The sequence below is a fragment of the Hordeum vulgare genome, chromosome 5H (genome assembly GCF_904849725.1).
Source record: "Hordeum vulgare subsp. vulgare chromosome 5H, MorexV3_pseudomolecules_assembly, whole genome shotgun sequence".
NCBI lineage: Eukaryota > Viridiplantae > Streptophyta > Magnoliopsida > Poales > Poaceae > Hordeum > Hordeum vulgare.
In genome coordinates, this window is record NC_058522.1 from 206,863,233 (window position 1) to 206,891,132 (window position 27,900).

The 27,900-nt window shown below is 43.6% G+C and overlaps 1 protein-coding gene across 10 annotated transcripts; it reads left to right on the forward strand.

The window, feature by feature from the left end:
- Positions 1–2,007: 2,007 nt before the first annotated feature.
- On the forward strand, positions 2,008–5,029 carry LOC123451865 (valine--tRNA ligase, mitochondrial 1-like). Of its 10 annotated transcripts, none has more exons than XM_045128410.1 (7): positions 2,011–2,914; positions 2,983–3,138; positions 3,248–3,320; positions 3,469–3,564; positions 3,696–3,770; positions 4,228–4,280; positions 4,608–4,728. In XM_045128410.1, the coding sequence occupies exons 1-7, from the start codon at positions 2,814–2,816 to the stop codon at positions 4,615–4,617; spliced, it is 564 nt and encodes a 187-aa protein (XP_044984345.1). In that variant the 5' UTR covers positions 2,011–2,813; the 3' UTR covers positions 4,618–4,728. The 10 variants fall into 10 exon arrangements, 6 of the variants coding, with proteins under 6 accessions (XP_044984345.1, XP_044984344.1, XP_044984346.1 ...); XM_045128409.1 differs by having other exon boundaries at positions 2,012–2,914; positions 3,696–3,796; XR_006632510.1 differs by lacking the exons at positions 4,228–4,280; positions 4,608–4,728 and adding an exon at positions 4,839–5,029 and having other exon boundaries at positions 2,008–2,623; positions 2,855–2,914; positions 3,248–3,564; positions 3,707–3,770.
- Positions 5,030–27,900: the final 22,871 nt, after the last annotated feature.

Below are 27,900 nucleotides of genomic sequence, written 5' to 3' on the forward strand. Positions count from 1 at the left end.
CTGTTGGTCAAGGATGGTTAAGGTTTCCTAGCCATAGACTAGTGTTGTCACTTGATGACGGGATCACATCATTAGGAGAATGATGTGATGGACAAGACCCAACCTATAAATGTAGCATGTGATCGTGTCATTTTGTTGCTATTGTTTTTCTGCATGTCAAGTATCCTTCCTGTGACCATGAGATCATGTAACTCACTAACACCGGAGGAATGCCTTGTGTGTATCAAACGTCGCAATGTTACTGGGTGACTATAAAGGTACTCTACAGGCATCTCCGAAGGTTTCCGTTGAGTTAGCATGGATCAAGACTAGGATTTGTCACTCCGTGTGACGGAGAGGTATCTCGGGGCCCACTCGGTAATACAACATCACAAACAAGCCTTGCAAGCAATGTGACTAAAGAGTTAGCCACGGGATCTTGTATTACGGAACGAGTAAAGAGACTTGCCGGTAACGAGATTGAAATAGGTATGGCGATACCGACGATCGAATCTCGAGCAAGTAACATACCGAAGGACAAAGGGGATGATATACGGGATTGTGTCAATCCTTAACATAGAGGTTCAACCGATAAGACCTTCGTAGAATATGTAGGATCCAATATGGACGTCCAGGTCCCGCTATTGGATATTGTCTGAAGAGTGTCTCGGTCATGTCTACATAGTTCTCGAACCCGCAGGGTCTGCACACTTAAGGTTCGGTGACGCTTTTGGTATAGTTGAATTATTGATGTTGGTAACCGAATGTTGTTTGGAGTCCCGGATGAGATCCCAGACGTCACGATTGTCTCCGGAATGGTCCGAAAATGAAGATTGATATATAAAATTGTTGCATTTGGCTTCCGAAAAGATTTTGGAAATTACCGGTAAAGTACCGGGAGTGACGAATGGGTTCCGGGGTTTTACCGGGAGGGGCCACCCACCCGGGAGAGGACCTAATAGGCCCATGGGTGGCGCACCAGCCCTTAGTGGGTTGGTGAGGCCAGCCCAATAAACCTATTTTGGCCAAAGCAAAAAAAAAGAAAAAAAAGAAAGGAGGTGGACAAGAAGGAAATGACTCCTCCACCAAACCGTATTGGAGGAGGAGACCTTCCTCCTTGGATCGGCCGAACCCTCCTACTTGGAGTAGGAGGCAAGGCAACCTCCCTCTTGTTCCTCCTATATATAGTGGAGTTCTGAGAGGGGTTTTGCGCTTCAAGCCTTTGTGCAAACCTCTCTCCCTCCACTACTTCGTGACACCTCATAGCTAGATCGGTACGACACGGCGAAGCCCTGCCGGAGTAAGCTCCACCATCATCACCACCACGCCGTCGTGCTGTCGGAGAATTCAGCTACCTCTTTGTCTCTCTTGCTGGATCAAGAAGGCGGAGATCGTCATCGAGTTGTACGTGTGCTGAACGCGGAGGTGCCGTCCGTTCGGTGCTAGACCGGGACGGATCGTGGGACGGCGGCGATTTGGATCACGAAGACGTTCCACTACATCAACCACGTTTCTTAACGCTTCCCGCTTAGCGATCTACAAGGGTATGTGGATCCGATCTCACTCTCGTAGATGATCATCACCATGATAGGTCTTCGTGTGCGTAGGAATTTTTTTGTTTCCCATGCCACGTTCCTCAACACAAGTGTACATTACCGACACATTGTCTATCCACAACAATGTCGACACATTGAACGTCGAGGTTGCTCTAGACTTTCGACGAAATGTTTGTCGGCATTGAATAATCAATAGCGGACATACTATGTGTCGGTATAAGTTTCTATGCTGTTAGATTATCTATCGTTGTTGCTTCGTGATAGAAAAAGTGTCGGCGTAAGTTTGGAGAGCCACGCGGGAGGCGGGACAAGTTGCGCGCGAGAGGGTGTCGGTATAAGTTTCTATGCTGTTAGATTATCTATCGTTATTGCTTCGTGATAGAAAAAGTGTCGGCGTAAGTTTGGAGAGCCACGCGGGAGGCGGGACAAGTTGCGCGCGAGAGGGTGAAACTCCAATTTCTTCGCTCAGCCTTCTCGTCCACTCGACCCACAAGTTAGCCACTCCATCTTATCTCTTTCTCCCACTCCCACTGAGACCTAGGCCACCTGCCATCACCACCGGACCCCCGACTTGCCAGCCGATTTGCTCGCGCCGCTGCATACCCACCACCAATGGTGCCTCCAAAAGCCTCCTTCTACATGGTGCTTCCCCACGATCCATCGCGACCTAGAGCAGGTCAGGCGGCGGCCTTGGCGCGTCCAGATCCGTGAGCGTCATCGTCGTCGAACTCTTCTTCTCTGACCCACCGCGCCACTGCCCCGACCATGTCGCACCCCCGACCCACCGCGCCACTGCCCCGACCGCGCCGCAGCCCCGACCCACCGCGCCACTGCCCCGACTGTGCCGTAGCCCTAACCCACCGCGCCGCCGCCCCGACCCACCGCGTTGCCGCCCCTCCACACCCTACACAGCGATGTCCGCTACTGGTCCTGGGCACCACCCTTTCAGGAGCAGCGGCACCGTCCTCCCCGTGGATCTGAAGTTCATCCTCGTGCTCCTGCTTGGGCCCTTCCCGGGTCCTCGTTCATTGGCCTTCGATCTCATCCCGCCGTGGATATCGCGCCTTGGTCTTCTTCTCTTCAGGCAGGTGAGCCCCGAGGTCCCAATCGAGCCTAGCTGCTCAGGTATGTTTCCTCGTACTCGGTGACGTACTCATCCAAGACTAGGATTTTGGCCTCTATTCGTAAGTGGCGACTGGCGACCAGCTCTCCAGATTTTTTGCCAACGCCAGAAACTAGCTGAATCATATACTAGATCAAACTGCTTGTTGTATAAGAATGTGTGGGGAAAGATCAAGGCAAGGTTACTCGGCTTGCAGGCAAGAGAGAAGGAAGAGAAAAAGCTTAAGGCAAATCAAAAGGAAGCGGCTAGGCTCCAGGTTGGAACCTTTGTTACTGAATTTGTTACTTAGTAGCGAAAGTTTTGTGCTAATTTGATTTTCTGTAGGCTCAAGCTGCTTCAGATGGACCTAAGAAAAGTGACAAGAAACAAAGGAAAAATGTTGCGAAGGCTGAAAATCCTGAGGATATCATCGATCCAGACACCCCTAATGGGGAGAAGAAATCACCGGCAATTCGAATGGCCAAGCAGTATAGCCAAAGTGTAAGTGTAGTTGAGAAATGGTGAGATGCCACTTTCCCTTGTCGAACTTATAATTCATTCCATGAGTTACGCCTTGCTGAACTGCATGCTTTTATTTTTCACAATGTAGATGGTATGCCTCATGGAAGTCTTCAGGATATTTTGTGGTAGATCCTGCTAGCACAAAACCACCCTTTGTCATGGCAAGTTACTCGCACTCGTGAAGATTGCGCGATGTGTGTTGTGAGCTAATTTAAGAAACTGCATCTTGTCATAGTGTTTTTCTACAGACAACAGATCACATACATATGGATTTTGTGCAGTGATAGTGCTAAGTTGTATAATTTCTAGGTTCTGCCACCTTTGAATGTGACTGGAGCGCTTAATATAGGCCATGCACTTATGGTTGTTATAGAGGTATTCACCGTCAATGCCTTCACAGACAAGGTGATCCATTTTTTTGTCATTGGATTGTTGCTCGTCACCTGTTTTTGCATATGCATGCGGGCCTGTGTGTTTATTTGTAGTCCATATCATGTGATTCACAGCCTGCTCTAAAATTTTGTTGTCTTGGACAGGATTCGTGCAGGTTGTCTACTGATTCCCATTTGCAAGTGGTTGGGTGTGTCAAGTGTTTGTCCTGTGCAGTTGAGGTGTGCACTGGTTACCTTTTCATCAGGTTGTACTTGCTTCAATTTAGTTTCATTTCAGAGTACTTCTTTTCCATATGGGTTGGAGTGGGAGCTATGATATTCTCTTTTGAGGGTATGACTATCTGAATGAGTACTAAGTAAACAATGATATTTAGGAACAAAACAGAGAAAATTTGCTATTTTCATCATCAGTGAAAATTTGCTATTTTCATCTCCAATGTATGCTACAGAAGTAGGAAAGGGCATTGAAGTTATTTTCAACCGACAGTTTTCTTTCAATGACACATACAAATTGAGAAATACAAACACATGCTACTTGTATGATTCTATTATCATGTCTTTTCTTACTGCGTGTGGTACCCTCATATAGTATATGTTTTGTCATTTCAAATCTCCTTTCCTCCAAATAATGTGCATATAATATATTTCGTTTCCTATAACTGAAGTACTCTTCCAGGTATTTGGGTTTTATCCTCTCTACATCTTCAGCTTTATAATAACTACACCAGGGTATGATGAGTCCTCTTGATGGCTTACTATCCTTATCTAGACTGTTGATTACTTTTTGAAGAATAGTCCCTTGTTCCAGTTCGTAAGGGAATCATGTAGCAATAGCAGTTAATACGCTTTTCAGTTTTATTATAAGTTAATTGCAGAATAAATGTGTGCATAAATTTTGATTGTAAGCCATGTAATATGCTAGGTTCTGGCTTGACTTCAGCTGATGTTCTGTTAAGGATATCTTCTAATTTTTAGATCTTTATGATCAAGGGCCACTCACAAATTTGAGCAACTTCTCATTTATAAGATTGCTCAAATATACGAGTTCTTTTGCAGGGACAAATGAAAGAAAGTAGCAAGTCCACATGTTGATGTAAGATGTTCGACTGATTACATTTGCTTAACATGGTTGGCACATTCTGTTTGTATGGAAGTTGATGTCAGCTTGGTGATCGAAGACTTGGTCTCTTCCATAATACTCCCTCCGTCCTAAAATAACTGTCTCAACTTTATACTAGCTCTAGTATAAAGTTGTACTAAGCTTAAGACACTTATTTTGGGACGGAGGGAGTATTTTGTAGTACTGAAGTGAACAAACAATTGGTCTCTTAGGAACTGGCCATCGTATATTGTCGACTTGTCTATTTTGTTAAGGTTGTAGGTAACATGATTGAAGAAAACTTATGAATCTTGTATATATGAATGAATGCATTGATCAATGGTATCTTGTGATGAATAGGATAGTGTAATTGTTTGTATATGCATTGTATTGTGTACTGAACATGAATTGAATATTATGAATGTATTTCCATTCAAAATATTCTGCAATTGCATTTTTGCTCAAATGTAGAGATCTAATAGCAAATGTGTCGGTACAAGTATTGGGCATCGCACTATCCGTTGGTATAGCATACTGACAAAGAAACTATCGTTGTAGCACTTGATGACGCATAATCTGTCCGCATAGCATAGTGTCAGATCAATTGTCGGTATAGAAATGTATGTCGACGTAGATCTTGTCTGCATAGCATAGTGTCAGATCAATTGTCGGTATAGAAATGTATGTCGACGTAGATCTCATACGGTATAAAAATGTATGTCGACGTAGATCTCATAAACGTTGTCATACTTTTTGTTGGCATAGATTTTTCTGTCGGGAAAGACCTACCCCGGCAGGACTATAGGCGACAACTCCTTTCTGTCGGGAAAGATTTTTGCCGATACTAAATTTGTCGCCTTAGGTGACCTATACCGACACATTCTTTGACGCTGCTTTGAGTGTCGTGGTGTAGTGCTCCCAAAATAATTTATCTGTAATTTTCGCTTTTGAGCTTTCGCACCATTGCAAATCCGTTCTTCCCTCTGCGAAGGGACTTTCTATTTACTTTCATGTCACCTTATTTTTACTTTGAGTCATCACCTTCTCAAATAAGTATTAGACCCGAGAGCACTCCTATCATCTGCATGATTGGTGTCTAGTTAGACGTTGTTTGCAACATGACTGGATCTCTTCTATCATGAATTATAATGTTTAGTTGCTACTTGAACTTTGGAGGTGCTCTACATTTATGTTTTGCGGTCTCAAAATGAGCTAGCGAGATACCATTGTTGTGCATATTATATCATGGTTGTTTTGACCAAGTGTTGGCGTTTCAGTTATCTTATTATTACTCGCTAGTTGATTATGACATTGATATGAGCTAATATAGTTTCTAATGGCTATTGCCGATATGATTAGTCATGATTTATGCTGAAAAGCTAGATGCCCTCTAAGCATGTATATGTAAACAATAACAAAAAGAGTTCGTAAAAGTTTTTCATTTTCACTTTTAGTTTGTCAACTGAATTGCTTGAGGACAAGCAATGGGTTAAGTTTGGGGGAGTTGATATATCTTCATCGTATCTACTTTTCCTAACGCTTTTGCTCTTGTTTTGGACTCTAATTTGCATGATTTGAATGAAACTAACCCGGACTAACGTTGTTTTCAGCGGAACTATCATGGTGTTTTTTTGTGCAGAAATAAAAGTTCTCGGAATGGAATGAAGCTTTTTGGAGATTTTTTCTTGAATAAAAGGAAAATACTTGAACCAAGACCCACGAGAGGGGAGGCCCGAGGCGCCCACTAGGCACGCGGGCGCGCGAGCCCCCCCCCCCGGGCGTGGCCTGGTGTCTAGTGGGGCCCACGGGGCTCCGCTGACCCTAATTCCAGCGCTATAGAATCCTATTTCTGGAGAAAAAATCAGAGAGGAAGTTTTATTGCATTTCACGATACAGAACCACCGCCACCTCATGTTCTTCATCGGGAGGCCAAATCAGGTGTCCGACTGGGGCTCCGGAGAGGGGAACCTTCGGTCTTCATCATCAACAACCCCCCTTCATCGCGAGTTCCATGACGCTCTCCATCGGGAGTGAGTAATCCCTTCGTAGGCTTGCTGGTCGGTGAAGAGCTGGATGAGATTCATCATGTAATCAAGTTAGTTTGTTAGGGCTTGATCCCTAATATCCACTATGTTCGGAGATTGATGTTGCTATGACTTTGCTATGCTTAATGCTTGTCACTAGGGCCTCAGTGTCATGATATCAGATGTAAACCGTTTAGATTTTCACCATTATTTCTATGTTCTTTATCCGATCTTGCAAGTCATATGCACCTAATACGTGTTAGGATCCGCATACCCCAAGGTGACAATAATTGGGATTCTTTACAACGACTACCACAGTATGAGGAGTTCATATTCACTATGTGTTAATGCTTTGTTCCGGTTCTCTATTAAAAGGAGGTCTTAATATCCCTTAATTTCATTATGGACCCGCCGCCACGGGAGGGTAGAACAAAAGATGTCATGCAAGTTCTTTTCCATGAGCACGTATGACTATTTACGGAATACATGCCTACATTATATCGATGAACACGAGCTAGTTTTGTGTCGCCCTATGTTATGACTGATACATGATGAATATTATCAAACAATATCACCGATCCAATGCCTATGAGTTTTCCACATATTGTTCTTGCTAAGTTACTACTATTGCTATTGTTGTTACAACTGCTACAAAACTACTATCATTGTTACCATTACTATTACTACTGTTACCACTTCTATCAAAACTATCATATTACTGTGCTACTGATCACTGTGCTGCAGATACTAAATCTCCAAGTGTGGTTGAATTGATAACTCAACTACTAATATCTGCAAATATTATTTGGCTGCCCTTGTGTAGAATCTATAAATTTGGGTTGAATACTGTAACGCCCAAGATGCGGTCCTATCCTTATTTTGGCGCGAGGGCCTCGAAAGGGATAGAAACGCATCTCGTCGTTTCGCAAGATTGGATATCATTACAAGTACATGTACTAAAAAGATGAATATAAGGAGTTGTCTTACACTCGCCACAAGCTAAAACAATATCACATCAATACAACAATATGCAGTCATCATGAAGAAGAGCACGGTTCGACTATGGACAAAAACAAACGATAAAAGAATGACGTCCATCCTTGCCATCCTAGGCTTCCGGCCTGGAACCCATCCTAGATTGATGAAGAAGAACAAGAAGGAACTCTGAATAGCACAATCATCGCACTCACGTCTTAATATCACTTTACCTGTACCTGCAACTGGTGTTGTAGTAACTATGAGCCAGAGGGACTCAGCAATCTCATTTCCAAAGGTATGAAGACTAGCAAAGCTGAATGGGTGAGGTAAGGTTAAGTGGTGAGGCTGCATCAAGCGACTAAGCATTTATTTGAGGTGGCTAACTTACGAGAAGAAGAATAAAAGAGGGGGATGATCTACGCATAGAGGACGTGAACTACTGATGATCAAATGAATGATCGTGAACACCTACTTACGTCCGATATAACCCAACCATGTCCCCTTCCGGATACAAAACTCATGAGAAGAGACAACCACGATTACGCACGCAGTTGGCAAGTTTTAATTAAGTTTACTTCAAGTTATCTAGAACCGGATGTTAAACAAAGTTTCCATGTATGTGATGTCTACGCACGCTTCTATTCTTGTAGACTATGTTGGGCCTCTAAGCGCAGAGGTTTGTAGGACAACAACAATTTCCCCCAAGTGGATGACCTAAGGTTTATCGAACTCAGGGAAGTAGAGGTTGAAGATGGTCTCTCTCAAGCGACCCTGCAATTAAGATACAAGAAGTCTCTTGTGTCCCCGACACACCTAATACAATGGTAAATTGTATAGATGCACTAGTTCGGCGAAGAGATGGTAAAATATGGGTGATAGGTGTGGCAAAGCAAGGTAATATAAATCTGTAATAAAAGTGGCAGCAAGGTAGCAAGTGACAAAAGTGAGCATAAACGGTGTAACAATGATGAGAAACAAGGCCTAGGTTTCATAATTTCACTAGTGGCAACTCCCAACAACATTAACATAGTCTAATCACATGATATTTCCACTAAAACATGCAATGGAGACGTACTCGGAGGTCATTCCTTTGTGATCAAGAGAGGATGAGAATTATGTAGGGCTACAAAAGCACACCTCAGAGTTCGTAGTTCTCATCTATGGATTTCCCAATGTCACCGCGGCCATCCAAAGAGAGTAACATGCATATCATAATCAAAATCATCTTCAATAGTACCTACGGACTTATTGTCAAGATAATAACAATCAAGCTCACCATCCTCCATAAATTTATGTCTGTTAGGATAAAAGTTGATGCGAGAAATATGCTCAGGCCAGGTTGATACCCATTCTTCTTCCTTCTTGTTCCTCTTCCTCCTCTTCTTTTTCTTCTTCTTCAACTTAGGAGGGAGTGGTTGGAGAGGAAGCTTCTCCAAATATTCGGGTCTATCATTACAAACAATAGGGGAAACTTGGGAGAAACTCTCCTTTTTATTAGTGGAAACATAAGAGACATTTTTATGCTTTGGTAAAGTTCCCTCCTTTCTAATCTTACTTATGTAATCATTTTCATGGCAATTAAAAACACAATAGAGATGGAATTTTCGCAAAGTGTTGTATATTCCTAAGGCATTATCATCTAGCCGAGAAGTTTTTTCTGATAACTCTTCACACATCAAAAATAACATGAGTTCATCATAAAGATCGGAAGTGATCATGTTATCACACAACTGGTTAACAGTTATGTTTTGAAAGTTCATGCATTGAAAATTAAAGTGGCCCTCTATACCACAAAGTTCACAAGTAAAAGGATAAAGGTCACACAATTCTCTAGCAATTTCATTTAAATCTCTAACCCAAGTGATTGTTCTTTCATGCTTATGTTTCTTACAATACTTCTCTTCTTCAATCATAGGCCTTTCACAAGGTCTATCCACTCCACAAAAATTAACATGCTTATATAAAACTTTATTTTCAGGAATTGGATCATGCATGTTGCAATTATCATTAACAATTTCATTTTCTTTGCAAATCTCTTTAAAAGGTTCATGATGCTTGATCCAATTCTCCTTAGGCATATTAAGATGTGAAGCAATAGATTTGAGGAAACCAACAAGGAGGTGAGAATCAAGCCCAAACTTAGCACTAAACTTATTAAAACTTGTCGTTTCAACAAAGGCCTTAATGCAATCATACTCATAATTTATACCTGACTCTTTACCTTTGTCGATCTCCCAATCTTTAGTATTGCGTTCAATTCTTTCAAGGAGTTCCCATTTAGCATCAATCCTTTCATTTGTGAAAGAACCCATAGAGGAAGCATCGAGCTAGTCTTTATCCTGTCGAGAGAGCCTCGCATAGAAATTAGTAATAATCATATCTTTGGGGAGCCCATGGCTTGGACATTTTAGCATTAAAGTTTTCAGTCTCCCCCAAGCTTGAGATATTTTCTCTCCGTCATGAGGATAAAAATTATAAACATAATTCCTATTCTCATGGACTTTATGAAGAGGATAAAACTTGGAGTAAAATAGAGACTGAATCTCTTCCCAATCCCGTAGGTGAGAATCATCTAGTAGCCTGTACCATTCCAATGCTTTTCCTTTCAGTGACAAGGCAAATAATTTCCTCATGACTCTATCTCTTGTCAAACCTGAAATCTTAAACAACTCGCAAAGTTCTGTAAGTTTCAACAAATGATCACTAGGACTGATTGTTCCATCTCCTGCATAACAATCCTTCCTGATTATTTCAACTATCCCAAGTGGTATTTTGAATGGGATACATTCAGTAGGTGGAGGAGACTTCTCTACCACGGGTGTGGTAAAGCGGCCTTCCCCAAGCAGCGAACTAAGAGTGAAGTTTTCCATAAGCCTAACTAGTGAAAATAAAAACAAGAAACAAAAAGATTTAATTGCAAGATCTAAAGATATACCTTCAAGCACTCACCTCCCCGGCAACGGCGCCAGAAATAGCTTGATATCTACGCACACTTCTATTCTTGTAGACTATGTTGGGCCTCCAAGCGCAAAGGTTTGTAGGACAACAACAATTTCCCTCAAGTGGATGACCTAAGGTTTATCGAACTCAGGGAAGTAGAGGTTGAAGATGGTCTCTCTCAAGTAACCCTGCAATTAAGAAACAAGAAGTCTCTTGTGTCCCCAACACACCTAATACAATGGTAAATTATATAGATGCACTAGTTCAGCGAAGAGATGGTAAAATATGGGTGATAGGTGTGGCAAAGCAAGGTAATATAAATCTGTAATAAAAATGACAGCAAGGTAGCAAGTGACAAAAGTGAGCATAAACGGTGTAACAATGGTGAGAAACAAGGTCTAGGCTTCATACTTTCACTAGTGGCAACTCCGAGCAACATTAACATAGTCTAATCACATGATATTTCCACTAAAACATGTAATGGAGACGTACTCGGAGGTCATTCCTTTGTGATCAAGAGAGGACGAGAATTATGTAGGGCTACAAAAGCACACCTCAGAGTTCGTAGTTCTCATCTATGGATTTCGCAATGTCACTGCGGCCATCCAAAGAGTGTACCACAATCACCACAACATATCTCAAGGATAGTCAAAGACAAGCACCAAGAGACTCTCAATCGTCAATCAGTTCACAAAAGAGGAAATCACTCATGAAAATATTCTTCTAACCATGTCCAATAGAATGTTGTCACCATGGTCTCGGGGATTATACTAGATAGAAGAAGGGGAAACATCATGGGATCACCCTAGATTAACATAGCCCATGATCACAATCAAGATCACATCATGAGAGAGAGAATTAACCACATAGCTACTGTACAAGACCTCAACCCCGAGGAGGAACTACTCCCGCTTCGTGGAGGGAGGAAGCAACGTCGACGGAGATGAATCCGGGGGCATTTCCCCGTCCCGGCAGGGTGCCGGCACATGAATTCTGGTCCCCCGAAACTTGTTGGTGATGGCGGCGGAGATCAGAATTGCTTCTCGAGAAAAGGGTTTTAGAATCAGCATTTCCTCCACGGGGGTAAAAATAGGAGACAACGTAGGGCACTAGAGGAGGTGGGCCCCACCCAGGCGGCCTGTGGGCACGGGCAGGGGGTAGGCCGCGCAGGGAGGCCGCCTGGGCGACGCATGGCTCCCCTCTGGCCCACCTTTGGTGCTCTCAAAGCTTCCGTCACGCTGATTTTTATATATTTTTCTCGAGATTTTTGGGACTCGGTAAATTGGGGTAAAAGTCCATGCAAAAAAAGATACCAGCAGACAAAAACTAGCAATGGGTGCATTGAGTTAGTAGGTTAGTCCAAATATGTGTAAAAAGGTATGAAAGTGTAGCAAAACATATAACAATGTCACCCAAAAGATCATGGAACAAACAGAAATTATAGATACGTTTGGGACGTATCAGTATGCCACATAACCGCAGGCATGACTTTCCGAAAGATTTAACCCTACACGGGTGCTCCAACTAGTCCATCACAAACTACCACACGTTGCGACGGAATGACCTCGATCAGAGAAACATGTGATCTCCTCGGGTTCCTATTCAAAAAACCTCAACCTCGAGATAGCCCAAAGTATCCTCGGAATCCCTCGCACAAGACGCTCTAGAAAGGTAAAACAAGTCCAGCAAGGCCGCTCGGCGTGTCGACGATCCCGATAGGAGCTGCGTATCTCGTTCTCACGACACGACGGATGAGCACTACGTACGGTGGCCGGATAGACATTCCCCGAGTTGCCCGGGGTGGCCTTGCAAGTGGCTCTGTTTGGGACCAACACCAGCAGCACTGAACCCCTGTATTATGTTGAATTACTCCTTGGGTTCATGACGCCCTATGTTTTTCAGTATTAACACAATTATTATGTTGGACAAATATAGTACCAATGTTGGGCCTTGCCAGACAAGTTTTATCCCAAAACGAGAATCTAGGGGGTCCTCATAACAACCCCAAGCATGTTAGGAGTGCTCATTTATGGAACATAACACCGATAGCCAAAACAAAGGCGACAAAGATGGAACAAAACACGAGGCTAGAAGGCCAAGCCTTCCACCTTTTGCCAAGTATATAGGTGCATTAAATTACTTAGCAATAATATGGTGATATAACAAGGAACCCATGTTAGCACATGGAAGCAACTGTACCTACAACTAGCAACGCTATCCAATGGTTAAGGAAGCGGTAACATAGCCAATCAGTGGTTTGCTAGGTTGTAGAAAGGTTGAAGGTTTTCATGGCAATGTTGAGAGGCTGACATTTAGCGGGTGGTAGGTAGCGAGACATAGCGAAAGAAACGAGACAACTAGCATGACAATGATAGTAATGGTATCTAGGGAAATGATCATCTTGCCTGTGATCCCGCTTGGAAGAAGAACGACTCCATGATGCGGACGAACTGAAGTAGTCGAACGGATCCTCACATTCCGACACGTTTGCGGAACTCTATCGAGACGAAGCAAACCGTAAACAAGGATCAACACACAGTATGCACCACGACACATGCACGATATGATGCACACCCTAATTTGATGCATGATCGGTTCAATTATGCAAGTCATGGCATGGCAATTCACAACAAACAAACACTACACACTAAGTGAAGATAAATATGCAACGAGTTGCATATTGATGAAACTCCACATTTAATTATTTAGTTCACTCTCATTTCTTTACACGCAATACTAAATATTGTTAAACATGACAAGGGGTGAAGTGTAATTAAACTACCTACCTAGGCATTTTAAATGAGGCCGGAAACGACATATAGCATTTCCAAAACGACCCCACAAATTAACTTTGTAATATGTATATATTTGTCTTAACCACATTTTATGTTTGTTAAATGGAAAAACATAGTGGTTCATGTGATTCTACTCGTCATTCTAGTCCATTTACATATATGGCTCATCTCCAACGCAGCTACGGTTAAATAACTACAAACTAAACTATTTTTAACACGTTATCACGCAAACCAATACAAAAAGCGCAACTAACAGTTTTAAATATGCATGAGAGGTGGAAAATATTATTCTACGCAAAATTCTACACGTTCTACATATAGAACTCATTGCGTTCCGATGAACGGATTAAAAGCTATGCGTGTTTTAAAATTATGCATTTTTTTGAAAAAGAATTAAAGCGCAGGACTAAAAAAACTAAACGGCCCGAAACGATGGCGCAACATAGTTATTCCATGCCTCGTGCGCAAGATAAGAAAAAGGGGGGCTGGAGCTCACCTTGGGATGGCCTGGAGGAGGTGGGCCGGCTGGCCTGGGCCTGCTCGTGGGCTGGGCGAGGCAGCCCAGGGTGGTGCGGTCAACGGGCACGCGAGCGAGCGACCTCCCCCGATCGAGATCGGATCGAGGCGAGGCGGCTGCTGCTGCTGCTGCCTGACAACGGCGGGACTCTGGCAAACCGCGGCCGGCGAGAGTGCAGCCGGTGGCTGAACTAGCGGGGCACGCGCAGAGGTTGGCCGACAGGGGTTGCACGCACGACGACGGCGGCGGCTTGGGCAGCACAGCCTGGATCTGGATCAATCCAGATCATGGACCGGAGGCGGTGATGGGGCGATGCAGGGGAGACCGGCTGCGGGGAGCGGCGGGCGGTGGCTGGGACTCCGGCAGAGGCGGGATCGGCCGGCGGGGACGCACCACGGCGGGCACGTGCGGGATCCAGCTCAGGGCGACGCTCGGGACTACGCTTGCGGAAGGAGCCGGCGGCTCGGGAGACTCGGGCCCGGTTGGCTGAGGGCGGGCCTACGACGGGCTCCGGCGGGTCGCAGTGGCTGTAGTGGGAGAGGGGCGTTGGCAGCGCCAAGTGGCGGCGGGGGTTTGGGAACGCACTGAATTCGAGGAGGAGAGAGGGGGCTAAATTAGGCAGGTGGGGGTTTGTTTAAGTAGGTAGGGCTAGGGTTTAGGTGGTTTTGGGTGTTTTTCGACCCTTCGATCGCGATGGGACGTTTCGATCGGGGAGGTGGTTTTGGTGGGTTGTGTTAAAGAGGCTAGGTGGGGACGAGAGGGAGACTGGTGGCCCAACACAATATTTGTAAACACCTAAAAACATCCGCCAATACATCGATGACGGTGCCACTAGAGTTGACCGTTCGGGTATCAAACGGACTTTGATTGCGACGAAATTTGGCACGCGGCCTACCTACAACATATATAGACCGCACACCAAGTTTCAACCCAATCCGAGAATATTTTTCACACACCTTTTAAAACGATATTTTATCGATGCCATGGGCGCGTGCGTGTGTGGTTGGTCTCAAAACGGTCTACGACGAGAACAGTGAGAACCGGCAACTAATAACGGATGCAGGTTTTTAAAACTGCGGCAACGGAGTGCTGATGCAATGCGGATGATGCGAATGATGCGATGATGGATGCGACAAACAATCTAATCACATGGCGGTAAGGGAATAAAAGGGGAATCTTCTGGAGCGTCGGTCTCGGGCTGTCACAACTCTCCTACACTAACAAGAGATCTCGCCTCGAGATCTAAGAGCGAAAAGGGGAAGAGAAAGATAAAGAGCAACGTAAAACATAGTTGCTTCTGTGACAAACGAGTGAAACCAATGACTCTTGAAGGTTTCAAAGAGATGAAGAATGGCATGAGGAACAAGCAAGAATTCAAACCAAATTTCGGCAGCACTTCGGTAGGAAATTGTGGACAAAAATTGATAAGATGGAAAGATCCTCAGAAGATTCACAACAAACTAACTAAATTGAATAAGCAAGGAGAGAACATGATCTTGATACAACAAGATGATTGACTCAAAGAGAGCAACATCACCACAAATCTAAAACAAGAGAATAGAAACTAGATCATTGGGAAGAAGAATAGAGAAGAGAATGACAACTTCCAGCACATTTGAACTTGAAGAGAATCCTACAAAGGAGGATTGAATGGAGTTGTTGTAAAATCAACAACGAAAAGAAAAAGCTTGTAGTGGGATTATAGAGACCATCTCAATAATGAGTTGATAACCAACCACTAACGGAAACAATTGATTGCTTGGGAGCAACAAGAAAGGCAAAACTTCTTACACCAAGAGGATATATTGAGAACTTGGATCAATGATAATCACCATGATAGCAACAATCCATAGGAGAAAGCTTTAGGTGAAATATAAACCAAGATAGCTCAATGAAGAAATCATGGGTTGAAATATCTCATGATTGAAGGAATTGGTGGGTTTAGATATCTCATTCTTGAACCAAACTCTCTTTGAGACTCATCCATTAACAAGAATGCTATAATACCACCACAACGAAAAAGGAGGAAGAATTGCTCTTTGAAATGCAAGAGAAAGAATACTTGAGGTTCTCCAACAAGAATATTGAAGAACACCTTGAGAATGAAGAGATCTTAAGCCGCCTAACAGAAAACTTGGATGAGGCACCAGAATAATTGAGAGACAAATGGAAAGACAACAATTGAGAATGAAAGCTAAAAGCTGAGAACGAAGAAATCTTCTATAATGATGGCCTTTGGAGGATCAAGAATGAAAACAAATCTGAAATGCATCGGATAGCAAGAAAGGGATTACTCATGATTGGAAACAATTCAAGATGATAACAAAAAGTTGAAATGATGAATCTTCAAGAGAATGGACCAAGATTTGAGAGAAACACTCCTTCGGTCTTCCAAGCTGAAAATGATAAGGAGAACACCACCAAGAATAACCGAGACACTCCGGAATAATGAAGAATGAAAGGTTGAGCCAAAGATGAGAAATAATTTTGAAGCAATCTTGGAGAAGGAATACGACTGATGAAATTCATACTTATGTCATAATTGAAAAGAATAAGAGATCTCTAGGAAAAGAGTAGAAGAGCCAAGAAAGATCCTGGTAAAACCTGTGGGTTATGAGCCCACTCAAGGAAATCATTGTTGAAACAATTGATTAGGAAGAGAGATATTGCATCGGACAAATGAAAACTTGATGAGGTGAGACCCTCGAAATAATTTAATGGATTGAAAACCTGAAACTGTAAGAATCTTCACGATGAATCATCAGATACAAGACAAAAGAGATGATAGCAGAAGCATCAATGAATTGAAATGCACTTGGCTGAATCTAACCATTGAAGAAAAGGGCGGGAGGGCGGGAAAACAAAGACAACTTGGGACATATGAGATGAACTCCGGAATAAATGAGAGATTGATCTTGCAAATATTGGAGAGGATTGAATTGACTTGAAGAGAAGAACACCGGTTGAAAATAATTGATAAAACAACTTGATTGAGAAAAAGAATTTGTATTCCCGCAAGAAAATATGAGAACACCGCTTGGAAAGATATGAAATCACCACTTGACATCGAAGCAACTTGAATTACCATACTCCAACAAAACAAAGGATGAGGCTTACGAAACAAGTCGGAACAAATTCATGACACATATTCCATCCGATATTTTCGTGGATAGGATCGCATGGGCTCTACCTACAGTAGCCATCATGTACAAGTCAGTGCACATGACATACGAAGCGTCCCCGAGTCGTAGCAAGCTACAAGGACTCTTTAGCACACAACAAGAACCACTGTAAGACGACCGTGAACAAACGAATCCACTAGATGTTGAACCCCAACCTCACATCATGCATCTGTGGGAAGATTGTCCAATGAGTGACTATTTGAATTCCCACCTAAGAACTCCGAAATTTCTGGTCATGCAATCGGGTCCATGGATACAAGGAGAAAGTTTCACTCAACTCCTAGCATCTAACCCGTCCAGTGTATCACATCTGTCAACACATAACCAGAATCTCGGAATCTCATCTAATTCAAACCCTCGTAATCACAACGATACTAAGTATGGTGATACATCCGGACCTATCTACACCAGTACTAGGGAAGCTAGACTCCTCTCGCCACTACTAGTATTGAAGCAATTTCGAACATCCTCCATCTTGAGATACTAAGAAATCTCAATGATAGCGATGTGCTCAATAATCCCCTGGAGCTCAACTCCCCGGAATAAAATCAACACAACAGGAGGCACCAAGTTAGAACTCCGTCACATCGACATCATATAGATTCCAAAAATATCCATGTGATCCTAATTTTTTTTGAGTGAGAAGAGGAGTAGAATTAAAATTATTACGACAAGATTCCTCAACAGAGCATAGAAGAGGAGAAAAAAGAATCCTACTCTCCGATATATAACTAGACTCAAAGCAATTTTTACTAGACTCGACTCGGCCAAGTTCGATCAATCAAGGGGGCTCCTAGGTCGATACTGCTCTAATACCTACTTGTAACACCCAAGATGCGGTCATATCCTTATTTTGGCACGAGGGCCTCGACGGGGATAGAAACGCATCTCGTCATTTCGCAAGAATGGATATCGTTACAGGTACATGTACTGAAAAGATGAGTATAAGGAGTTGGTTTACACTCGCCACAAGTTAAAACAATATCACAACAATACAACAATATCCAGTCATCATGAAGAAGAGCAGGGTCCGACTACGGACGAAAACAAACAATAAAAGAACGACGTCCATCATTGCTATCCCAGGCTGCCGGCCTAGAACCCGTCCTAGATTGATGATGATGAAGAAGAAGAAACTCCGAATAGCACAATCACCACACTCACGTCTTAACATCACTTTACCTCTACCTGCAACTAGTGTTGTAGTAACTATGAGCCACAGGGACTCAGCAATCTCATTTCCAAAGGTATCAAGACTAGCAAAGCTTAATGGGTGAGGTAAGGTTAAGTGGTGAGGCTGCAGCAAGCGACTAAGCATTTATTTGAGGTGGCTAACTTACGTACAAGAATAAAAGAGGTGGATGATCTACGCATAGTGGACGTGAACTAATGATGATCAAACGAATGATCCCGAACACCTACTTACGTCATACATAACCCCACCATGTCCCCTTCCGGATACAGAACTCACGAGAATAGATGGTCACGGTTACGCACACAGTTGGCAAGTTTTAATTAAGTTTACTTCACGTTATCTAGAACAGGATGTTAAACAAAGTTTCCACATTTGCCACATAACCGCGGGCACGGCTTTCTGAAATATTTAACCCTGCAGGGGTGCTCCAACTAGTCCATCACAAACTACCACACGCTGCGACGGAATGACCTCGATGAGGTAAACCAGTGATCACCTAGGGTTCCTATTGGAAAACCTCAACCTCGAGATAGCCCAAAGTATCCTTGGAATCCCTCGCACAAGACATTCGAGAAAGGTAAAACAAGTCCAGCAAGGTCACCCGACGTGTCGACGATCCTGATAAGAGCCGCGTATCTCGTTCTCACGACACGACGGATGAGCACTACGTACGGTGGCCGGATAGACATCCCCCGAGTTGCCCTGGGTAGCCCCGCAAGTGGCTTTGTTTGGGACCAACACGAGCAGCACTGGCCCCCTGTATTATGTTGAATTACTCCTCGAGTTCATGACGCCCTATGTTTTTCAGAATTAACAGAATTATTATGTTGGGCAAATATAGTACCAATGTTTTGCCTTGCCAGACGAGTTTTATCCCAAAACGAGAATCAAGGGGGTCCCTATAACAACCCCAAGCATGTTAGGAGCGCTCATTTATGGAACATAACACTGGTAGCCGAAACTAAGGCGACAAAGGTGGAACAAAACACCAGGCTAGAAGGCCAAGCCTTCCACCTTTTGCCAAGTATATATCTGCATTAAATTAATTAGCAATAATGTGGTGATATAACAAGGAACCCATGTTAGCACATTGAAGCAACTACACCTGCAACTAGCAACACTATCCAATGGTTAAGCAAGCGATAACATAGCCAATCAGTGGTTTGCTAGGTTGTAGAAAGGTTGAAGCATTTCATGGCAATGTTGAGAGACTGACATTTAACAGGTGGTAGGCAGCGAGACATAGCGAAAGAAATGAGACAATTAGCATGACAATGATAGTAATGGTATCTAGGGAAATAATTATCTTGGATGTGTCCCACTTGGAAGAAGAACGACTCCGTGAAGTAGACGAACCGACATAGTAGAACTGGTACTCACATTCCCACAGGCTTGTGGAACTCTATCGAGATGAAGCAAACCGGAAACAAGGATCAACACACAATATTCACCACAACACAAGCACGATATGATGCACACCCTAATATGATGCATGCTCGGTTCAATTATGCAAGGCATGGCATGGCAATTCACAACACACAAACACTACACATTAAGTGAAGATCAATATGCAACGAGTTGCATATTGACGAAACCCCACATTTAATTATTTAGTTCACTCTCGTTTATTTAGATGCAATATTAATTGTTGTTAAACATGGAAAGGGGTGAAGCGTAATTAAACTACCTACCTAGGAATTTTTAATGATGCCAGAAACGACATATATCATTTCTGAAATGACCCCACACATTAACTTTGTAATCTATCCAGATTTGTCCTAACCACATTTTACGTTTGTTAAATGGTAAAACAAAGTGGTTCACATGATTCTACTTGCCGTTCTAGTCCATTTACATATATGGCTCATCTCCAACGGAGTTACGGTTAAATAACTACAAACTAAATCGTTTTAACACGTTGTCATGCAAACCAATGCAAACAGCACAGCTAACAGTTTTAAATATGCATGAGAGCTGGAAAATATTAATCTACGTGAAATACTACACATTCTACATATAGAACTTGTTGTGTTCCGACACATGGATTAAAAGCTACGCGCGTTTTAAAATTATGCATTTTTCTGAAAAAGAATTAAAGTGAAGGACTAAAAAAAACTAAACTGGCCGAAACGATGGCGCAACTTAGTTATTCCGTGCCTCGGGGGCAAGATAAGAAAAGGGGGGGGGTCTGGAGCTCACCTTGGGCTGGCCTAGAGGAGGTGGGCCGACTGGCCTATGCCTGCTCGTGTTGGGGAACGTTGCATGGAAAACAAAAAATTTCCTACGCACACGAAGACCTATCATGGTGATGTCCATCTACGAGAGGAGATTTGGATCTACGTACCCTTGTAGATCGCACAACAGGAAGCGTTCAGAAACGCAGTTGATATAGTGGAACGTCTTCACGTCCCTCATACTGTCCCACAAACCGTCCCTCGATCTGTCCCACGATCCATTCCGAGCTAGCACCGAACGGATGACACCTCCGCGTTCAGCACACGTACAACTCGACGGTTATCTCAGCCTTCTTGATCCAGCAAGCAATACGGAGAATTAGACGAGTTCTCCGGCAGTGTGACAGCGCTCCGGTGGTGGTGATGATCTACTACTGCAGGGCTCCGCCCGAGCTCCGCAGAAATCCGATCTAGAGGTAGAACTATGTGGTCTAGGGTTGAGTTGCACGTGGCAAAAGTTGTCTCAAATTATAGCCCTAAAACACCACTATATATAGGAGGGAGGGGAGGGGCTTTCCTTGAGGGACAAGGCCCTCAAGGGTGCGCTGACGCTAGGAGGAGGAGGACTCCTCCTCCAATTCGCTTTGGGTAAGGAGGAGTCCTCCTCTTCCTTCCCACCTCCCTCTTTCCTTTTTCTTTTTCTTTTATTTTGGTATTTATTTATGTGGTGCCATGGGCCCCTTGTGATGATTCCACCAGCCCACTAAGGAATTGTGGCGCCAACCTAGTGCCTTAGGCTCACTCCCGGGTGGGTGGGCCCCTCCCGGTGAACTCTGGGAACCCATTCGTCACTCCTCGTACACTGCCGGAATTGCCCAAAACTTTCCGGTGACCAAATGAAACCATCCTATATATCAATCTTCGTTTTCGGACCATTCCGGAAACCCTCGTGATGTCTGTGATCTCATCCGGGACTCCAAACAAGATTCGGTAACCACACATATAAATCAATTATACTAAAACATCATCGAACCTTAAGTGTGCAGACTCTGCGGGTTCGAGAACTATGTAGACATGCCCCGAGTCACTCCTAGGTCAATATCCAATAGCGGGACCTGGATGCCCATATTGGATCCTACATGTTCTCCGAAGATCTTATCGGTTGAACCTCAGTGTCAAGGATTCATATAATCACGTATGTCATTCCCTTTGTCCTTCGGTTTATTACTTGCCCAAGATCCGATCGTCGGTATCTGCATACCTATTTCAATCTCGTTACCGGCAAGTCTCTTTACTCATTCCGTAATACAAGATCCCATGACTTACACTTAGTCACACTGCTTGCAAGGCTTGTGTGTGATGTTGTATTACCGAGTGGGCCCCGAGATACCTCTCCGTCACACGGAGTGACAAATCCCGGTCTTGATCCATACTAACTCAACGGACACCTTCAGAGATACCTGTACAGCACCTTTATAGTCATCCAGTTACATTGTGACGTTTGATGCACACAAGGTATTCCTCCGATGCCAGTGAGTTATATGATCTCATGGTCATAGGAACAAATACTTGACACACAGAAAACAATAGCAATAAAACGACACGATCAATATGCTACGTTCATAGTTTGGGTCTAGTCCATCACATGATTCTCCTAATGATGTGATCCAGTTATCAAGTGACAACACTTGCATATAGCCAGAAAACCTTGATTATCATTGATCAACTTTGCTAGTCAACTATAGGCTTGCTAGGGACATTGTTTTGTCTATGTATCCACACATGTATCTATGTTTTCATTCAATACAATTATAGCATGGATAATAAACAATTATCTTTAAACAAGAAATATAATAATAACTATTTATCATTGCCTCTAGGGCATATTTCCAACAGTCTCCCACTTGCACTAGAGTCAATAATCTAGTCCTCACATCGCCATGCGATTTACATTGTAATAAATCGAACACCCATACAGTTCTGGTGTTGATCATGTTTTGCCCGTGGAAGAGGTTTAGTTAGCGGGTCTGCTACATTCAGATCCGTGTGCATTTTGCAAATATTCATGTCCTCTCCTTCGATGTAGTCGCGGATGAGGTTGAAGCGTCGTTTGATGTGTTTGGTCTTCTTGTGAAACCTTGGTTCCTTTGCTAAGGCAATGACACCAGTGTTGTCACATAACAGAGTTATTGGATTCAGTGCGCTCGACACTACTCCAAGATCTGTCATGAACTGCTTCATCCAGACACCCTCCTTTGCTACCTCCGAGGCAACCATGTACTCTGCTTCACATGTAGAATCTGCTACAACGCTTTGCTTGGAACTGCACCAGCTTACCGCACCCCCATTAAGAATAAATACGTATCCGATTTGCGACTTAGAGTCATCCGGATCGGTGTCAAAACTTCCGTCGACGTAACCTTATACGACGAGCTCTTTGTCACATCCATAAATGAGAAACATTTCCTTAGTCCTTTTCAGGTACTTCAGAATATTCTTGACCGTCGTCCAGTGATCCACTCCTGGATTACTCTAAAACCTGCCTACCATACTTATGGCCAAGCGGACGTCTGGTCTAGTGCATAGCATTGCATACATGATAGAACCTACGGCTGAAGCGTAGGGGATGGAACTCATTTGTTCTCTATCTTCCGCAGTTGCTGGGCACTGAGTCTTACTCAATTTTATACCTTGTAATACTCGCAAGAACCCTTTCTTGGACTGATCCATTTTGAACTTCTTCAAAACTTTATCAAGGTATGTGCTTTGTGAAAGTCCTGTCAGGCGTCTCGATCTATCCCTATAGATCTTAATGCCAAGAATGCAAGAAGCTTCTCCTAGGTTCTTCATAGAGAAACTTTTATTCAAGTAATCCTTTATGCTCTCCAAAAGCTCCACGTTGTTTCCAATCAGCACAGAGCTCCCACTCACTTTCTTGTAAATACAAGACTCTCCAACCACTTGTATAAACCCAAATGCTTTGATCACCTCATCAAAGCGCTTATTCCAACTCCGAGATGCTTGCACCAGTCCATAAATGGATCGCTGGAGCTTGCACACTTTGTTAGCATTCTTTGGATCGACATAACCTTCGGTTTGCATCATATAGAACTCTTCCTTAAGAAAACCGTTAAGGAATGCCGTTTTGACATCCATCTGCCAGATTTCATAATCGAAAAATACAGCTATTGCTAACATGATTCGGACGGACTTAAGCATCGCTATCGGTGAGAACGTCTCATCGTAGTCAACTCCTTGAACTTGTGAAAAACCCTTTTCCACAAGTCGAGCTTTATAAACGGTCATATTACCGTATGCGTCCATCTTCTTCTTAAAGACCCATTTGTTCTGAATAGCCTTGCGGCCTTGAGGTAGTACTTCCAAAGTTCATACTTTGTTCTCGTACATGGATCCTATCTCAGACTTCATGGCCTCCAACCATTTGTTGGAATTCGGGCCCACCATTGCTTCTTCATAATTCACAGGTTCATTGTTGTCTAACAACATAATTGATAAGATAGGATTACCATACCACTCAGGAGCAGTACGTGATCTTGTCGACCTGCAAGGTCTGATAGGAACTTGATCCGAAGTTTCATGATCATCATCGTCAACTTCCTCCTCAACCGGCGTCGCAACGACAGGGGTTTCCCCTTGCCCTGCGCCACCATCCAGAGGGATTAGAGGTTCGACAACCTCATGAAGTTCTATCTTCCTCCCACTCAATTCTTTCAAGAGAAACTCATTCTCAAGAAAAGCTCCGTTTTAGCAACAAACACTTTGCCCTCGGATTTGAGATAGAAGGTATACCCAACTGTCTCTTTTGGGTAACCTATGAAGACGCACTTTTCCTCTTTGGGTTCCAGCTTTTCAGGCTGAAGTTTTTGACATAAGCATCACATCCCCAAACTTTAAGAAACGACAATTTTGGTCTTTTGCCATACCACAGTTCGTATGGTGTCGTCTCAACGGATTTTGATGGTGCCCTATTTGAAATGAATGCAGCTGTCTCTAATGCATAACCCCAAAACGATAACGACAAATCGGTAAGAGACATCATAGATCGCACCATCTCTAATAAAGTACGATTACGACGTTCGGACACACCATTACGCTGTGGTGTTCCAGGCGGTGTCAACTGTGAAACAATTCCACATTGTCTTAAGTGAGCACCAAACTCGAAACTCAGATATTCACCCCCATGATCAGACCGTAGGAACTTGATCTTCTTGTTATGATGATTTTCAACTTCACTCTGAAATTGCTTGAACTTCTCAAACGTTTCAGACTTGTGCTTCATCAAGTAGACATAACCATATCTACTCAAAAATCGTCAGTGAAGGTGAGAAAATAACGATATCCGCCGCACATTGATGACCCACAAGTATAGGGGATCAATCGTAGTCCTTTCGATAAGTAAGAGTGTCAAACCCAACGAGGAGCAGAAGGCTCTGATAAATGGATTTCAGCAAGGTAATAACTGCAAGCACTGAAAGTAGCGGTAACAAGTGATTGTGTAGCAAGGTGAAACGTAGCGAGCAAAAATTAACAAGTAACAAGTAGTAGGAATGGTGGAGCAAGTGGGCCAATCCCTTTTGCATCAAGGGACAAGCCTGAAGAAAGTCTTATAGGAGGAAAAACGCTCCCGAGGACACACGGGAATTTCTGTCATGCTAGTTTCATCATGTTCATATGATTCACGTTCGTTACTTTGATAGTTCGATATGTGGGTGGACCGGCGCTTGGGTACTGCCCTGTCACGCCCAAGATGCGACCCTATCCTCAATTTGGCACGAAGGCCTCGTCAGGGATAGAAGCGCATCTCGTCGTGTCGCAAGAAAGGATATCGTTACAAGTACATGTACTGAAAAGACGAGATATATAAAGAATTGGCTTACACTCGCCACAAGCTACATCAGAGTCACATCAGTACATTACATATTCAACAAGAGTAAGAGCAGGGTCCGACTACGGACGAAAACAAACGACAAAAGAAGAACGACGTCCATCCTTGCTATCCCAGGCTGCCGGCCTGGAACCCATCCTAGATCGATGAAGAGGAAGAAGAAGAAGCAACTCCAAATGAACAATCAACGCGCTCGCGTCAAGTAACCTTTACCTGTACCTGCAACTGGTGTTGTAGTAATCTGTGAGCCACAGGGGACTCAGCAATCTCATTTCCAAAGGTATCAAGACTAGCAAAGCTTAATGGGTGAGGCAAGGTTAAGTGGTGAGGTTGCGGCAGCGACTAAGCATATATTTGGTGGCTAACTTACGAGTACCAGAAACAAGAGGGGGAATATCTACGCATAACGGACGTGTACTACTGGTGATCAAAAGAATGATCCTGAACACCTACCTACGTCAGACATAACCCCACCGTGTTCTCGATCGGAGAAAGAACTCACGAAAGAGACAGTCACGGTTACGCACACAGTGGGCATATTTTAATTAAGTTAACTTCAAGTTATCTAGAACCAGTGTTAAACAAAGCTTCCACGTTGCCACATAACCGCGGGCACGGCTTTCCGAAAAGATTTAACCCTGTAGGGGTGCTCCAACTAGTCCATCACAAATTACCACAAGCCGCATAGAAATCCTCAATCACGAAGCTCGCGATCTCGTCGGATTCCCTGGTGGAAAACCTCAACTCTGAGATTACCCAAAGCATCACCGGAATCCCGATGCACAAGATATCTCGTAAAAGGTAAAACTAATCCAGCAAGGCCGCCCGACGTGTCGACGATCCCGATAGGAGTCGCGTACCTCGTTCTCAGGACACGACAGATGAGCGATGGTTACCACGCCAAACACCGAGTTGCCCCGGGTAGCGTTAATAAGCTGCTCTGTTTTGGACCAACACTCATGAGGAGCACTGGCCCGGGGTTGATTAAATTATCCTCGGGGTCCGGAAAGTCCCTATGCAATTTTATTAGGTGATTAGGCAAATGTAGTACCAATGTTGGGCCTTGCCAGACCAGCTTTAATCTAAAACGAATTATCAAGGGGGTCCCCATAACGACCCCGATCGTGTTAGGAGCGCTCATTTATGGAACATAACACCGGTAGCCGGTAACTAAAAGGGGCGAAGGTGGAACAAAACACCAGGCTAGAAAGGCCGAGCCTTCCACCTTTTACCAAGTATATAGGTGCATTAAATTAAATAGCATTAATATGGTGATATGACAAGGGACCCATGTTTGACATGGAAGCAACTGCACCTGCAACTAGCAACGCTATCAACAGGGTTAAGCAAGCAGTAACATAGCCAATCAGTGGTTTGCTAGGGTGAACAGGTTGATGGTTTCATGGCATGGTAGAGAGACTGATATTTAACAGGTGGTAGGCAACGAGACGTAAACGATAGCAACGGTAAAACTAGCATGTCAATGATAGTAATGGTATCTGGGGAAATGATCATCTTGCCTGAGATCCCGCTTGGAAGAAGAATGCCTCCGTGAAGCAGACGAACCGACGTAGTCGAACGGGTCCTCACATCCGACACGCTTGCGGAACTCTATCGAGACGGGGAAACCGGAAACAAGCATCAACACGCGATAATCACCACATAACACACAACACATATGATGCATGAGCTACTGAATACATGCAAGTCGCGGCATGACAAATCACACAATCACACCTACACATTAAGTGAAGTTCAATATGCACGAGTTGCATATTGACGAAACTCCACGTTAATTATTTAGTTCACTCCCGGTTATCTACACGGCAATATTAATGTTGTCAATCATGCAAGAGGTGAAGCGGAAATTAAACTACCTACCTAGGCATTTTAAATGAGGTCGGAAATGACATATAGCATCTCCGAGACGACCTCACATGTTAAATTAACGATTCTGTCCAGATTTGAACTAATGCATTTAATTAGTTGTTAAACAGCAAAACGAATAGGTTCACGTGATTCTACACGTCATTTCAAGCAATCTACACATAGAAAACATCTCCAACGGAGCTACGGATCAAAAGATACAAGCATCGCAAGATATGATGACATGAATGCAATATGTGTGCAACGGCGGCTACGAGCACTTCAAGACAAACAACCAGCAAAAGAAAATGAAACTACCCGATATTCTAAGCAAGTCTTGTGTAGGACACGATCTAAACGGAGCTACGGTTCGAAAACGACGAGCAAAACAAGAAAACTCTACAATCTGCCAAAATCAGCCACATAGCATTTTCTACGCCTCACAACTTCGGCTACCCAACTCCGATAAGCTCAAGCAAGGCATGGCACGGAAGAGGGCAAGAAGCACTACTACAATCTACTAACAACAACTAACATGGCAGCAAGGACCACTAGGAAAAGAAGACACAAAATGGCATCTCACGCACTATTTCAGACTTAGTGAAAATAACACCTCCTGAAAGTGCAGTTTTCAGCCTGAAGGCATATTGACAGCAGCAAAACCTATAGCTAC